Genomic DNA, 16255 nt, shown 5'->3' with positions numbered 1-16255 from the left:
ATCTCCGAAACTATTACATGGCAGATTGTTTTGTAACAGTTTTTCCAAACTCGTCCAATGAGAACCGTTGGTGGGCATCACATGATACAGCTTTTACATAACTGTTTTTTTTTCTCCTGTGCTCCATTGAGAATATTATCGGTACTTGCTGGACTAGAAGATAACTGGCAGTCTAGTCAGTTAGTCCCAGCTGCATGAGCAAACGTGAATGGCAGTTCTGCTATTGACCAAATAGGCACAGCAGAGGCTATGTAAGTGGATAGACTTCAAAGAACCTACTAAATATGGGGACAGAGATTGAATGTATGCTGCAACTTGCAGCCGAGGCTTTCCAGTCGAAAAACTTTGACCTGGCAGCGGATATCTACGAGTGTCAGCTGGCGGGTCTAGGAGATCCAGGGAGCCGGTGGAAGCTGATGATAAAGCGGGCTGACGCGCTCGCATTCGGTGGTAAATTCCCCGAAGCTTTTGGTGTTTACCGACAAGCCTCTGAGATAGAGAGACTAAATCCACTTCACCTGGCAAACCTCTTGGAGTACCTGTCGGATAATATCAGGAGGCAACACAGTGGTGCGAGTCAAAACAAGGGCCTGGGGACAGGAGAAGCGGCAGGGGCGGTGTTAGCACCTGGATGCCAGGGTGTTGGTGCTACAGGTTGCGGGTACAAGGACTTCTCCTGCCGGATATGCCGTAGCTTTCTGTTCGAGCCAGTGACTCTGCCGTGCGGCCACTGCTTCTGTAAAAAGTGTCTGGAGAGGGAGAGCAAGGAAAGGGAGCAGCCGGTTATGTGTAAGGAGTACAGGGACAGCTCCAGAGTAGCCGGCGTCCAAAGATACAGGGTCAATGTGGTCCTCAGCAACCTGTTGGCCAAATGGTTCCCGATCCCCCACAAGGCCGCCCAGCTGCGGCGAGAGGGCAATGGTTTGTATGCCGAGAAGCAGATGGAAGCAGCGCTGGAGAAATATAACCATGCGATATTGATAGGTAGGACATTGAACCATATATTGTCTTATGTCTTATTGTATTAGTCATAATTCAGTGACGAACTTAAACATTTTTACAACCTCTCGCTGCTTAAAAAAACAGACATGAGGCAGGGCTTCATTTTGTTTCTTCTTTCATTTTATGTGTTCTCTGGTTACTCATTGGTATAAGTTTTTGCTAGCTACAAACATTCTACTTTGTCAGGTCACTTGTCATGAGGCTATGAAAACGGACATAGCAATGACATGGTTTTATAAGTGTGTCACATAGCCTAGTCTGTTTAACAGTGTCATGCTTTCTGTTAGTTCTGGCTGCTATGCATCTGAGATGACAACCATGTGTTGGATAATTGCGTTGTGTAGGCTGGGCTAGTGAACCAAACATTGCGTAAGAACGTAATCCGCCTCCCTTAGATGCCTCATTGTGTAACGCCTTACAATGATTCAGTCAAATGTGGGTCAAGGGTGTTATTGCAGGTCACCGCTAGGGACACTGATGCTCACAGCAGTACCAGATGTTTTCGGCTAAATTGATGTGGTCAGCTGTTGTCGGCAGACACGAATCATCATTAGCCACATCCGTATCATACAGTCATTAGTTAGGGTAGCCTGGATTAAAGTTTACCTCTTAAATTATCACAGTACAGCATACATACATTGTACACATTGAATGACAATGTAGGCTATATTTGTTTCTATGACTGATAACTTTGAAATGTAATCTGCTGAATAAGCAGGATAAAGTAATTTGAATTTTCGTAAACCAATATATAACAGACTCTGTGGCCCCATGTCTATAGAAGACTACTGAAAGAGATCTTTTATGATTAAGAGGTTTGTCCCAAATTTGACTTAACTGTATTGTGTTCTGTAGTCACTCAACATGTAAGTTTAGAGTTTCTTGTTGACACCAACATCTGACTATAATTGACCAATGTAGCTACTACAACAGTAAGTTGTAGTGGATTGTCCAGGGCTGTTTCCAGGTCTTGATGTCTACTAGGTTGTTAAAGTGATTCTGTCTGATAAGAAAATATATTTTGATAAATAATGATTAACAAAGAATGACATAGCCCTAACTGTCGTATTGTGGAAGAACCAGCTTCAAAATGCAATAATTTGCAGAACTGGCCTGTTAGTTGATCTTTAATCCTGGTGAAAGGAAGATCATTCAGACTAATTTTTTGGTTGTTTAATAAAGGTACTACAAACATCTTAATGGCAAATTTGTGGCAAGTTTGTGAGAGGAATTTGAGCAAAGCAATGAAGTAGCACTTGTTGTAATTAGAGAATGTTTCATGTAAATTACCCTGTTTATCAATGAGAGTTATAATAGGCTCAGGGCTGTGTTTTTTGTCAAAGTATTTTGCAGTAAGTACTAGGCTAAACAATGGTTCTGTAGTACTTTTGATTTATTTTGTACAATACTCAGGGCATGTGGTACACCTCCATTTCTGCTTTGATTTTTTGATTCACATACTTTGTCTGTGTAAAAGTCAGGGAAATATTTTCATCTGACTCTTATAGGGTGAAACTGTGAAACTCTAAACCTAGAATGTGGGTGACCCTGATTTTGCTGCATGGTTTTGTAAATCAACACTTTTGTTTTGTTATGTGGAAACTGATCCATTTTAAACATTCATACTCTCATACAACTTGAAAACTTAAATCACCAGTTATTTTAGCTATTATATCACATAAAGAAATAAACATGTGGTGGGCAAGGGATTCTTTTAAAATTCTGTGGCATGTTGTAGAGGTCTTCACGGGTCCAAAATTTCGTGCCCGAACCCTAAGAGACCCGTTATTGTGCGATCCGGAACCGAACCAGACCCGTCTATTGTAACGCCAAGAAAGTTCACAAAACACATCCAGTTTTCCTGGTATCCATGTAGTGTTGATAAAAACAGAGATATGAATCCACTAGTTATCTCAGATTAAAGCATAAATGCGCAGTTACAAGTAACACGTGTGTGGCTTCTAAACGAGCCGCGCGTTTGTCATCCGTCTGAATGACAGCAAGTGGACTTTTAATGTGAGATAACTAGTGGATTAATATCTCTTTTTTTTTTATCAACACTACATGGATAGCAGGAAACCTGGATGTGTTTTATGAACTTTCTTGGCGGAGGATGGATTATATGCACGGACAGGCACAGGGGAGAAGGCTGTGTCACACAAGTAGGACAAAAAGGTTTGTTTTGACAGCTGACTAATGGTAACTTGTTAATATTAATAAGCTGTGAAGTTGGTGCTGATCGGGTCTGTTTCGTCCGGCCGGGGTCGGGTCCGACATAACTCCGTTCGGGCCCCAGCTTTCAAATAACAGACGGGTCCGGTCCGGCATTTCTCGGTTCTTCACGGGTCCGGGTCCCAACTTTCAAATAATAGACGGGTCCGGTCCGGTTCGGTTCCGGATCGCACAATAAAGGGTCTCTTAGGGTTCGGGCACGACATTTTGGAACCGTGAAGACCTCTAGTATGTTGTGAAACAGTTGATAAGGGTCATTAATCTTCCTAAGGTTCAAGCTGAAGGAAAAAGTTTGGTCAATAGTTTTGTTCAATAATTGATCAGATTGATGTAGTAGTATTTTACAACTATTATCATGATAGATGAATTGCTTAAGTATTTAAATCACTAAATCCCTCCTCTTCTCCATAGCACCCATGGACCATATACTGTTCAGTAATCGCTCACAGATTCACTCCAGTCTTAAACACTATGAAAAGGCTCTCAGAGACGCTGAGATGGCCTGCAGACTCTTGCCTCACTGGTCCAAGGTATGGCAGACAAACTGCGACTTTACATTATATAAATATTTAATGAATATATGTAAAGAACCTTTTACGTAAGTTAAATGTAAAAAGTTCCCATGTAGATGTAAGATAAATAATATATTTCCACATTCCTGCAGGGTCATGTTCGTAAGGCCCAGGCTCTAGTGTCGATGGGCAGGACAGAGGAAGCTCTGAGAGAATATCTGGTCTGTCTGTCCATAGAGCCTGACTGTAGACTGGCTAAGACTGAAGCTCACAAGGTAAATCCAATATTAATATTTTATTGGGCACCCAGTGATGAAAGTAAGAATGAAATAGATATTTATTCCATCGGTCAGCTTTCAAAAGACCCTATTTCTATGTATCTAGACCACTTGGTAAAAAAGAAAAAAAGAAGCACCTTTGTGCACAGTTATGTACATTTTAATACTTGAAGCTGGAGCACTTAGTAAAAAGCAACTGCACTGGAAATTATGAAAGCAATTATAGTTTAAAGTAAACTATACACTGGAATAATAGATGAGATGATGGTAAATATACACAAGGGAAACCTGATCAGAATGACTGAGATGTTTTTTTAATAATGAACTTAGCTTTAATGAGCACCACTGTCTCATAATACAGTAAGATAACACTATAGGACACTATAAATCCAAAAGAAAATTGTAGTGCAAGGTTGCGCAAAAATTGCAGTACAAAAAAGGGTTAAGCAAAAATAACAACTCAAATATAAGTGAAATATAAGCTATAAAGTGAATATCAATTAAATGCAAGGGGACAGTGCCTAATAGAATTAATACTGTAAAACTAGCTATTTACAAAAGTAAGCTGAGCAGCGATAATATAAAGTAATAAAAACATTTATTGCACAACATGATGAATGTAAAGATAGCGCATGATATTTAGCAAAATCATACATGATGTTAATAAAAAGTAATATTGCACAACATAGTGCATTGTGTGCCCTACTTTAAAGAATAGACGACAAACAGCATTGGCATTCGGAATTCAAATATTACTATAAATTCACATGGAATTATAACAATACAGAATAATACCAACATTGTCTGTTGTCTTCTCTCAGCTTCTTAGTGACTTCCTGGCTCCTGTTACAGATGAAGTCCCTGAACAGATCTCAGACTACTCAAATATACTTTCTTTGCGAGCACACATGAAAAGCATTAACACTCCCTCTCAGGTGAGAGCTGCTTCACCACTGGCAGAATGCAGTATGAAATAAGCATGACAATGAGTGGAGTTGGTTTTATTATCCTCTTTTTTCTCAGACCCGTGGCCCCAGCCAGTTGTCATCACAGTCAATCCCTGCTTCTGCTCCTACTGCACCTGAGGGGTCAGATGACAGTGAAGACAAAGGTCAGGAAAAGCCTGAGCTCCAGAGGCTGGATCACTGCTTCCTTCTCAAACGGAAATGGAGGAGCACAGAGGTGGAAGGGGGAGGACAACAGAGAAGGGACGATCAGAAGAGGTTCAAGTCTGGTGAGCTGTGATAGTTTGTGGACCATCATGCATGTAGCTAAGCATTAATGAACACTCTTTCCCTTAGCAGCATACAGTATGTGTCTCATCTTTTTATTTGTTTTTTTATAACCCCTTTGTTCAGAGCAAGAAGAGGTTACTGGTTCTTTGAGTCCAGGGGTTGGTGAGGTCTTTGACCCATCAGATCTCGAGTGTTCTCTTTGTATGAGGTGAGATTTGCTTAACAGCTTGATTCAGAGCTTCAACATTTATTAACAGACATAGACAATGTGATAATTCAGTAAACAGTTGTGTAACGTTGTGATAATTTGAGAGCCTATGTCTGCAGCCAACACTGTACTTTCCATAATACATTTTTATTAGCTGATAATTTAAATTCAGTTGTGTGTTAATGAACAGTTAATAATTTCAGTAATTGTCAGGCTTTAAGAGTCATACAAAATGCTCAAGATTCTCAAATGTAATGCTTTTTTGTCAAATGCCCTAGTACAGTGGTTCCCAACCTTTTTCCCTGGGAGCCCCCCCTGCTTGTATCTAAGAAAGGCTGAGCCCCCCTAGCCTGCAAATAAGTACACAAAAACAATAAAGTGATTCAATCCAAATCTTTATTGGCAAAAATTGACACCCATCAGCCAATAGTTCTTTGTCGTTTTAGTTTCATCAGTTATCTTTAGTTATTATCTATATGGATGAATATTTTTTTTTTAAATAGTTTTAAATATAACAGTTTTTTGATTATCAAGTAAGTGCTTTTTTAATGATTTTATTGAACGTGCAAATCTAATCTTGACAATCAGTGCAGACAAAGCCTCGCGCACCCCCAGCGATCTTTGGCCCCAGGTTGGGAATCACTGCTCTAGTAATCTGAATAGTTTGGGCTTTTGGCTGGACAAAAAAATGAAGATATATTTAAAGACATCCACTTTGGCTCTGTTGAATTATGGAGGATTCTTTTCACTAAAAATTCCTATATCAAATCATAAGTCAAAAAACATAAGTAGTAGATAAACGGATAATGAAAAAAACCATCGGTTTCTGTTGTATATTGCTGTTTCCATGGTTTTGCAGGGTTGTTTGTGTGTTTCCCGTCCAGACTTTTCTATGAACCAGTGACAACGCCATGTGGTCACACTTTCTGTCTTCAGTGTCTAAAAAGATGTCTGGACCACAACCCAAAATGTCCTCTCTGTAAAGAGGAGCTGTCTGAGGTACATGGCATAATTATCCCCTATAGGTCTAGCATGCATCAGTCCATAAGGTACATTCAGTAAGATCTAAACTGAAACCAGTAGATATGCACTGATCCTATTGTTTCTTTTCTGATACCAATCTAAAATCTGTATTTCTTACTTTGGAACTCATTGGGGTCATCCTTATGTTACTTGACTTTGGAGATTGCTCTTCATGCCTGAAAGAATGCTGGATATTATAAATACTTGGAAACTCTTTAATTTGGATGATTATGTCATGGCTGTCCCCCAATCACAAAATAAGATAACCACTGGGGCCAATATGGATCTGTTGATGGAATTGGTGCATCCCTTAAATCCAGAATCAAGTAAAGAATAAGATTATGTTATGGGAAAATGATAGACAAACCTTAACTGGGATGTAAATGAAAACAGTGTTAGCCAAACTTACTAGCTCCATGTTCCACAATATACATATTACTTATGTAGTCTGTGTTTGTATGTCTCTTCAGTACCTGGTCCAGAGGCAGTACTGTAAGACAGTATTAATGGAAAACCTGATATCTAAGTATCTTCCATCTGAGCTAACAGAGAGGCAGAAAATCCACCAGGAAGAGATGGCTCAGCTCTCAAAGTAGGTGCATGTCCTCCTCTGGTCTCCTTCACCGTTCTTTATGCCCTATTTAGTCAATATTCTCTTGTATTTTCTCATGAGTTATGATTTGTGTCTGACATAACACTCTCTATGTGAACATCCTCCTCTGTCTATGACCTACACTGAATTGTTAGCCTATGTCACTATAGGCATCAAATAATCACTTTCCTGGAGACTGGAACAAACTCCAAGAAATTAAACACACTGGAGTCAAACTAGTTTAGCCAACGGTTTAAGAGCTTTTCATTCATTTTGGTTTAAATGTTGAGATTGATAGTTATTTCTTGACTGTAAAGACCAAAATCAAATTTTATTTCCTTATGTTATGTTTTTTTTTAAGTAGAACAAATTCTCCTTTCTTCTTGTCTCTCTCCAGTCTTAACAAGAATGTGCCTATATTTGTATGCACCATGGCCTTCCCCACGGTGCCCTGTCCTCTCCACATCTTCGAGCCCTGCTACAGACTGATGATCCGGCGATGCATGGAGACGGGAACCAACTGCTTTGGCATGTGTCTGGAAGACAACCTCAAGGGGTTAGTGCTGGGATAGCACTTGGTTATGTGTCATAGTATATAAGTGACTGATCTTGTATTTAAGAAATGTATCATTTCTTCTTTTGTTTCTAGGTTTGCAGACTACGGTTGCCTGTTGGAGATCCGCAATGTCAAATTCTTCTCTGATGGCCGTTCAGTTGTGGACACTATTGGCAGACGGAGGTTTAAAGTCATTCAGCATAGCGAGAGGGATGGATACAATACAGCTGATATAGAATACCTAGAGGATGTTAAGGTATTAGGGGGGGCATGGACTAAGCCAGAGAGCAATGGTGGGATACATATGTGATGACATGATGGAAAAGTACTACAAGATGTTATAGCTATCATTCTGTGTGTGTGTAGGTGGAGGGTGTGGCAGAGCTTGAGCTGCAGTCTCTTCACGATGCGGTGTATGACCAAGCCCTAGTGTGGGTCAACTCCCTGAAGACCGAGCAGAAGGAACGCATTGAAGGACACTTTGGTCCAATGCCTGGGAAAGACTCTGTGCTTCAGGTACACACACATTCAAAGTCACACGTATACTGTACTTTTTTTTTAATCCCTCGAGCAAAAATGATGGATTTAACTATTTAATATCAGCATCTTCTACAAACATGTTTTTTACAAGTTGTCAGCTAACCCAAATGAAGACACTGAGGCAGAAAGAGGTCTCAAATTAACAAACACGCACGAGATGAAGGAGGAGCACTGCCAGGTGCATCATGAGTTGCCATGATGACATTCACGCAAGTTGGATCAGCCTGTGATTTCAATTTTTTACTCAGATTTTGGGTGTGATTTTGAATCCAACCCTCAATGAGCTGAAGATTTTGGTTTCCATCATTTCGTTCTCAACAAACATCTTACTGTACATCAGTAAAGATTTTCAACTTGAATTATACGTTCATCAAGATCTGATGTTGGATTTAAGTGTTCCCTTAATTGTTTTGAGCAGTATATGAACGACAAATTTCTTGTCTCATAGTGGCTTAAATGATTATGTAAGTGAGCAGTGCATCACAGTCACCAACGTTTATTTTTTTTGCAAGATGTGTTGGCCTGGATTTGATCCTAAGTAACTGGGCATGCACATTCTTCTTTTTTTCTTTTCTCTGGAGAATGTTCAAAACTGCTCCCTTTCTGAACCTTCTTGCTAACATCACACAGCCCATAAAGCACCCTATTTATGATTTTTGTATAAACAATAAAATGCTAAAATGAAAAAATTTACAAAATTACAAAACAAAAAGTTGTTTCTGACACGTTGATGTCGTAACCATATTTTAGCCAGGTTGAAAAAGGGTGAAATGAGGTCTTTTGACCTGTTTTCAACCAAATGTCAACGTTGAAATCCGGGTTGGTGCACACTGGGAATACGGGACCCAGTATATCCTGTATTTTCGTGCACACTCAGCTCTAATGCATAAGCTACATCTTCACATGCTTGGAATGACATGAGAAATATTAAAAACAGTTTCTTTCCTTAGGCAGTCACCCTGATGAATACTTGACTTAGGTTACGTTCAGACTGCAGGCGAATGTGGACCAAATTCGTTTAATGACAGTGAACAGTATAAATCACATGGAATCTCAGCTTTTCAAATTTGATTTGGGCCACTTTTATATGTTGTCCTAAATCAGATACAGGTCTCATTTTTTACAATACGGAATTCAGGTGACTTTTACCTCACTCTCCATCGACATTCATCACAATTTTGTTGGCGGGAGTCATACTGTAACTATAAACATAGAAGACGGCTCCGACTCTGCGTCGACACACACCTCTGTACCAGGGTTTATGTATGTACCGGCTTTTCGCCAGTATCACGTGTAGTTGTCCAGCAGATAAAGATATCAACGGACAAAATGTCCAGTGGGAAAATATGCCAAATTAATAAATAATAAATGAATTAGCGATGGCGTATTGAATAGGCTATTGCAGTGGTTCCCAAACCATCTCTGCAGGACCCCCTTTGGTAGATGAAAATATTATCAAGCCCCCCACCCCTCACCATACCCATCGTCACATAAACACACATCCATATACATCTGCTGTCGAATTCGCTGGCCTCCACGGCACCTCAATTTATACATAAAATGTAAGAGCTGAGTTCCATGGCACCCATGTTTGTTTACGTACGACAGTGTGCTGTGTATTGACTTATTGTTCTTTTGCGCATGTGGGTCAGTTCATGGCCGTGACCAGTTCACACTGCAATCTGTTATTGGCCACATTTTAAAAACAATATGAACAGCCAAAGAAAAAACTGGATCTTAACAATAAATCGGAATTGACTAAGGCTTGCAGTGTGAACGTAGCCTTATTCTTAATCAGTTAAGAATGAGAGGCAAGTGGTTCACAGCCGTATCGACGGCATCACGCAGGTACAGGGAGTGTAGGCTGTCCTTCAATGGCCCTGCTCACATTTGGTATTAACATGTGATCGGATCACAGTTGGACTGCCTCAGATACAGGTGTGAACACTAAACAATAGCATAATTTTTTTTGTCAGTTGATATTTTTATAGGCCAGTGAAGGGGATTATTTATATAGAGTGTTTATTTATATAGAGTGGGGAAGTGAGATCCGATCATAAGTGGTCAAAATTCAACTCATGTTTAAATGTTTTCATCCGCAATACAGTTTTGATGAAATAATACAATTTGTAAAGCACAAGCAACCTGCCAAGACACTAAAAACTCTTACGTGACATTTACACAGTTTTGTCTACTCATGATATACAGAAATATCATTTCATGTTCTGTAGGGCAGCACTTTTTCTGCATGAATTTATTTCCAACCCTCCCCACTCCACTCCTCACCATGCCCATAGACACATAAACATACATCCATTTACACTAACACATGCTGACTGTTGCTTCATCACTCATAGATGAAACCACAATAGCAACTATAGTGTGCAGCTTTTCACATGAAGCTACTCTACACACTTTATAAGAGGCGAGTTGAGCATTTGATTGGCACAGATGTAACTTTAGTAAAGCTCCTCTGTTTAGCTATGTGCGCATGTGCAATAGTCACATCGCAGGACGTGCGGTAGTGAAGCAAAATAAGTTATACATGTAAAGCTGCTACTTTATTGCTGATTGGTTCAAATGGTTGAAATTTTCTGTTTTTCTACAACTTCTCAACAGGAAAAGTCTGATATCATGTTAGTGCAGCTCATCATCAGAGCACACAGAGACCTGACTGCAGCAGTCTGTGTGTCACCTGTCTGTAAACTGTAAACAATCATCTGACGTTTGGGGATCACTGCTCTAGGGCGACATCGTGGACGCAGAATTTCACATTTACTCTTTGTGCTGTGTCCACAACATGAAAATTCTTATCTGTGTTGATCTTCCATGATCAGTAAGGCCAGTGCGTCTGGGGCACACCCCAACATGGACAAAGGTGCGAGGGCCCCTTCAACAGTGCAGCTCTAATTTGTTTTGTAATTAAGAACCTCTCACTGTGTCTCCTCCTCTCTCTTACTCCTTCAGACCAGTCCTAATGGCCCCTCATGGTGTTGGTGGTTATTAGCAGTTCTTCCGTTGGAAGGCCGAGCCCAGCTGCCATTCCTGGCCCTAACCTCTCTGAAAGATCGCTTAAGTGGCATACGTAAGGTGCTGCTCTTCATGGCCCAAAGTAGGCATCGATGACTTTCAACAAGCATCTATCCACCTGGAAAATGCAGTAAACCACCTGCAGCAGAATCATCCACATCCAAAGCAGCAGCTGACCTGATGCTCTTCCTTGATGCACAAAGAACTGATTTTGAAGTTGTCGCACCTTACATGTTGTAGCATCGTTTTATTCAGGGGGCAGTCCTGAGCTCTATATGCACTTCAATAGCAGACTTTAACTTCACAAAACATCAACAAATATAATATATACCTGAATAAACAGATACTACACCATCCATGCCAAATTACTCTTCTCATCATCCGAAAAAAAAATCAACCATGCAGACCTGCACACATCAGCTAGATTTGGAAAGGAAGAAAATCTGGTTTCTTAAAGGCAGAATGAGTGGGATTTGTCTGTCCCTCCTCCCCAGTTTAACAACATAAGCTGCTACATACATACTTTTCTGGTTGATGCCCAGAAGACTTGAACACAGCAAAATAACAATAAAATATTGGCAAAGTTCAGGGTCTCTGCAGATATAGAAAACCATACTTCTCGTGATGATTGAGAGGGATTATTTTTCTATTTATCTATGCATGTTTTTCAGAAAGCCCTGCTCATTCTGCCTCATTCTTAAGATTAACGACATTACCAAAAACTATTGATTAGCTTTGGGTTGAAATAGAATCATAAACTACCATTAAACCTTTAATGTCACTGTAACAATGCTGATGTGCACATGCTAGCTATATGTTTTTGTCTAAATTTTACACATTTACAGCAAGATGCTGTTCCACTAATATGTTTAATTTGCTCAGGTTGCACTGGTGCCTTTCTGGCTCTTCCATTTTTGTGGGTCCATGGTCTTCCTCTTGTTTACATGCTGCACTTGGAATTAGACTCCAAAAAACAAACAAACTTTGCTGTTTGATGGGAGTATTTTCACCTAAACTGGCTGTTTAAAGAAAAGAAGAAGCAACTTTCCTGTGTCACACTCATAAAAAATCCATCTACTGCATGGAGCATGCAGCTTTCATTCATTCACCCAAGGTCCCTGAAATGTCCTTAAATGTAGCAGCAGACCAAACTTTAAATTTGCCTTTTGGTGTTAATACACTCACAAGTGAGTAAATAATGTTAATGATATTGAATATATATTATTGCAGTGATTGAAACTTTCATCCAGGAATGGTAACACCCACCAATGAGTTAATTGTATTCCCATGAGTATGTGTAGTGTAGTGTACATATTAAAGATATGTGTTTACTATTTTACTACCTATACTATAACTTAAACAATGATAATTTTTCATCATCATACAGCTGAATAAGACTGATCATGTCCATCGTGATATTTAAGGCTTTTGTTCTTTTTTATTTGTTGGGTTTTGTGTTTCCGTGATTTATTTTTGTATTATTTATATATGCATTAACATTGTTTACTTTGCTAAGCTGCTCACTTTCCAAATGCCTTTCTTAACAAAATATTCTTAACAAAACATTCAACCCCAACATCAATCAATCAGTGATCAAGTTTAGCTCACTGGCAACCCAAATCTATGTAGTATTTTTATTGGCCTATCACAATCAAAACTATGTTGACTTATACCTATTTAGATTCCCAGGCTTTCACATCCTTTTTTTATAGCTGTGATACTTCTAATGCTTACAGGCATAGAGAGACCCTGTCTGTAATACAGTGAGCAACATATGGATTTCTAGTACTGTTTTGTTTTAAGTTTATTTATTTAGTATTTATTCTGACTTCTTTTGCACTTCCACTTTGAGTAAGGGAAAGAAACATTGCAGACAGGCCTCAAGATGTGTAGTTTCACCATCGTAAGAGTCACTGTACTTGACTTTTTGGATCACAAAATAAATTAAAATTTCTGGTGCTAACAGTTCTAAGTGGAAAACAGTCCCTAATTTTATCCATTCACATGAAGTTGATTGATGTGTGCTATGGGCAGAGGCCAATGCCTTCTATCCAAAAGACAACGTGGGACAGTTTTACACATTAAGTAGCATGTACCAGTCTTCTTTTAAGATTTTTGTATACACTTTTATGAAAATGTATCAATTTAAATAATTTTAACAGTATAAAAAAGACTTATGGAGTTAAAAATAACTGTGAGAACACCAACAAACATGTTTCTGAGAAATTATGTTTGATTAATACAGAGGCCTTGTTGATGTCTGTGACCGTTTGTACTTGGCCAAAGCTAATCTCTTAAAATACATGAGATTGCTGAGTGTTGCCTTCAAACTATTGTTTTATATACAATACATGTGTTTAATTTATCATGTTTCTATGTCAATAGGTTTTTTGTATTTTATATATTGCTTCACTTAATCTGTTTTTGTCTGTTGTTTAATATTTTCTAATAATTTTAGTTGAAGCATGACACCTAACTGTATTTTTGCTTAAAACTGATACTGTTACTGTAAAGTGCCTTAAGTCTGACTTATTCTATTTCAACATTGGCATGTAAACAGCAATGGTGACTATAATAATGTTTTGTGCAACAACCTTGGGTTCCATAAATAACATCTGGAGAAATTTGCATTTTTTTTAAACAAATGTGGTAGAAGTACTGAATTGTTGATTCATTCAATCCAAATACTCACCCAAAACAGCAGCAACTGACAGTATTTGAATTTCTTGGTGAAACTGATCAGATAAGATAAGATAATCCTTTATAGATCCCCAGGAGGGGAAATTCAGGTGTTACAGCAGTCCCAAGACAAAGTAGCAAGTCATTTTATTACTATTATTATTGCTATTATTAGTATTGTTTAATATGTAGTAATGATCAATAATATTTTAAGTCAACATATACTTCTGCCTATGCCGTGTATCAAACCTCAAAAAGGCACTCTTCCCTCACCCGATCGTTGGTTTCATCCAAAAGTCACAGCAAACATGCAAGCAACAGGTAGCAGTGTGCTGCTGAAGTGGTTAGTAGAGCATCAACCCATTTTTGAAACATGGAAACATGACATGCTATACATACTTTTGCACTAGCTAAAGATATAAGCCATCCCTCATTAAGGTGGTTTAGCCCTCTGGGCTTTCATTAGCTATGACCTGTGATAACAAAGCTTCATGTTTAATATTGACAAGGAGAGCTCAGAGCTGCATGAAATATAGTGCAGTGAGTAGGCTGATAATTTTGTACCATCATTAGTATATCAAAGGTAATAGATAGCAAAACACTAAATTCCTTGGGATATTTTCCGGTAAGGATGCAGAGAAAAATCTTCCTACTCTAAATAAAGGGCAGAAAGCCTCTGTGGTTGATAATGTTCAGTTCAGTTATTTTTAGTGATTTAATTTTTAGTTGTAGGCCATTTTACTTCATAAAAATATTTAAGTAGCAGGTAAAGGATCCACAAAGAAAAAGAAGTAATACTTCACAGTGTAGAGGTACAGTGTTACAAGCAAAAGTCCTGCATTCAAATCTTTATTGAAATAATAGTATAATGGTGTTAGCATCAAACTATGGTATATTATATTACCAGCTGTTATGGTTTTACAGCTGGTAAAGATGGAGTTTCCTCACATAGCCCAATACATTCTTAATGAAATGTAATTTGTTTTCATATTTTATATTATTAATCAGTATTGAAAAGTAGCTTGTCAGATATATGTAATGTATTTGAGTAAAAATTACAATATTTCCAGCTGAGATTTTAGACCTATCAAGGCACGATTTAATGATGTTCTTAGGATGTTAAAGTTTCTGACCTGTGAAAGTGAATAGCCTAATGATGATTATTTATTTAAGTATTTATGATTATGATTATGATGATGAAAACAACATGATGATGATAGTTATAGATAAAAACAGTACAGGTTTGGATTATAATTTTGACAGAATACTGTGTAACACTTTAACTGTGTCAGTTAGCCTCAGTTCTCATAGTAATGTAAAGAATGAAGGAATTTGAAATAAATAAAGCTACAAAAGCATTGGCATGAGGATTATATGAAGAATTTAACATGATTTAATTAAGATTTTTCTCAGACTTTCAGACTGAAAGAGAAATAATTATCCTAATGTCTTAATATATACAGTATGTTTCAAAATGCAGAAAATTGCGACATTCTTTCCTTTTTCTATGAAAGACACCCATGTAACCACTCTGACTGTGCCCCATTGCCTATGTCTGCACCAGTTAAGAATTCAACCACTGACCTTTTGAAGAAGTGACCAGGGTTGCCAGGTCTGTGTGACAAAACCAGCCCAATGGCTAATCAAAACTAGCCCCAAAACAGCCCAATGGCCAGTAAAAACAGCCCAATACTAGAACTCAAAATATACCCCTGCCAAACAATATACCCAGCGTTTAAAGACCAACAGCATTACTATCATTGCCAAATGCATTATAAAATACACAGACTGATTAAACTCAGACTATCATAGAAGACGGCGAGGGTAGGATGTTATCAAAACTGGCATCCATCATGGACAAGCTCTCTCACCCCCTGCATGAGACTGTGGGGGTCTTAAGCTGCTCCTTCATGTGTGTGTATATATTTATAAGCACGTGTATGCATGCATGTATTCTGAATGTATATTTTTTCTGTGCAATTATTTTTACACAAGTAAAAGGGTGTAAATAATGTCTATATATTTTATTATTATTATTTTTATTATTACTTCTTTATTTCTTATTATTATCATTGCTATTGTTTGTATATATAACTGTTTTTTGAGCTGTGTAACAACTTAATGTCCCCCAAGGGGGAATTCAATAAAGATTATTTATCTTAAATCGGCTAATTCACAACATTTTAATAAGATCCTCACAAAACATATGTGTAAATAAAATAAGTACTTAATGAATTTAAATGATTTCAGCTTACCTGTTTGACTTGTAGAAGGTTGACTGCCAGCACTATTTAAAATTTTCAATGTCTTTTGTTTAGATTATTTGAGATCCCTCACCCTCTTATTCCTTGTCATACATGTCTGTATC

At 38.2% G+C, this 16255-nt stretch overlaps 1 protein-coding gene across 2 annotated transcripts; it reads left to right on the top strand.

Annotated features, from left to right (window-relative positions):
- Positions 1–162: 162 nt before the first annotated feature.
- LOC138598220 (LON peptidase N-terminal domain and RING finger protein 3-like) lies at positions 163–15992 on the top strand. Of its 2 annotated transcripts, XM_069669950.1 has the most exons (12): positions 163–984; positions 3646–3764; positions 3899–4021; positions 4846–4959; positions 5048–5258; positions 5383–5467; positions 6352–6466; positions 6961–7082; positions 7480–7638; positions 7732–7894; positions 8005–8154; positions 11146–15992. In XM_069669950.1, exons 1-12 carry the CDS (start codon positions 285–287, stop codon positions 11302–11304), a joined length of 2220 nt encoding a protein of 739 aa, XP_069526051.1. In that variant the 5' UTR covers positions 163–284; the 3' UTR covers positions 11305–15992. The 2 variants fall into 2 exon arrangements, with proteins under 2 accessions (XP_069526051.1, XP_069526052.1); XM_069669951.1 differs by lacking the exon at positions 4846–4959.
- Positions 15993–16255: the final 263 nt, after the last annotated feature.

The sequence above is a fragment of the Semicossyphus pulcher genome, unplaced genomic scaffold, assembly GCF_022749685.1.
Source record: "Semicossyphus pulcher isolate SPU_LCO1_2020_fin unplaced genomic scaffold, fSemPul1.0.p SCAF_2, whole genome shotgun sequence".
Lineage (NCBI taxonomy): Eukaryota > Metazoa > Chordata > Actinopteri > Labriformes > Labridae > Semicossyphus > Semicossyphus pulcher.
The sequence above is the reverse complement of the archived record's forward strand: the minus strand, read 5'-3'. Positions and strand labels throughout refer to the sequence as shown.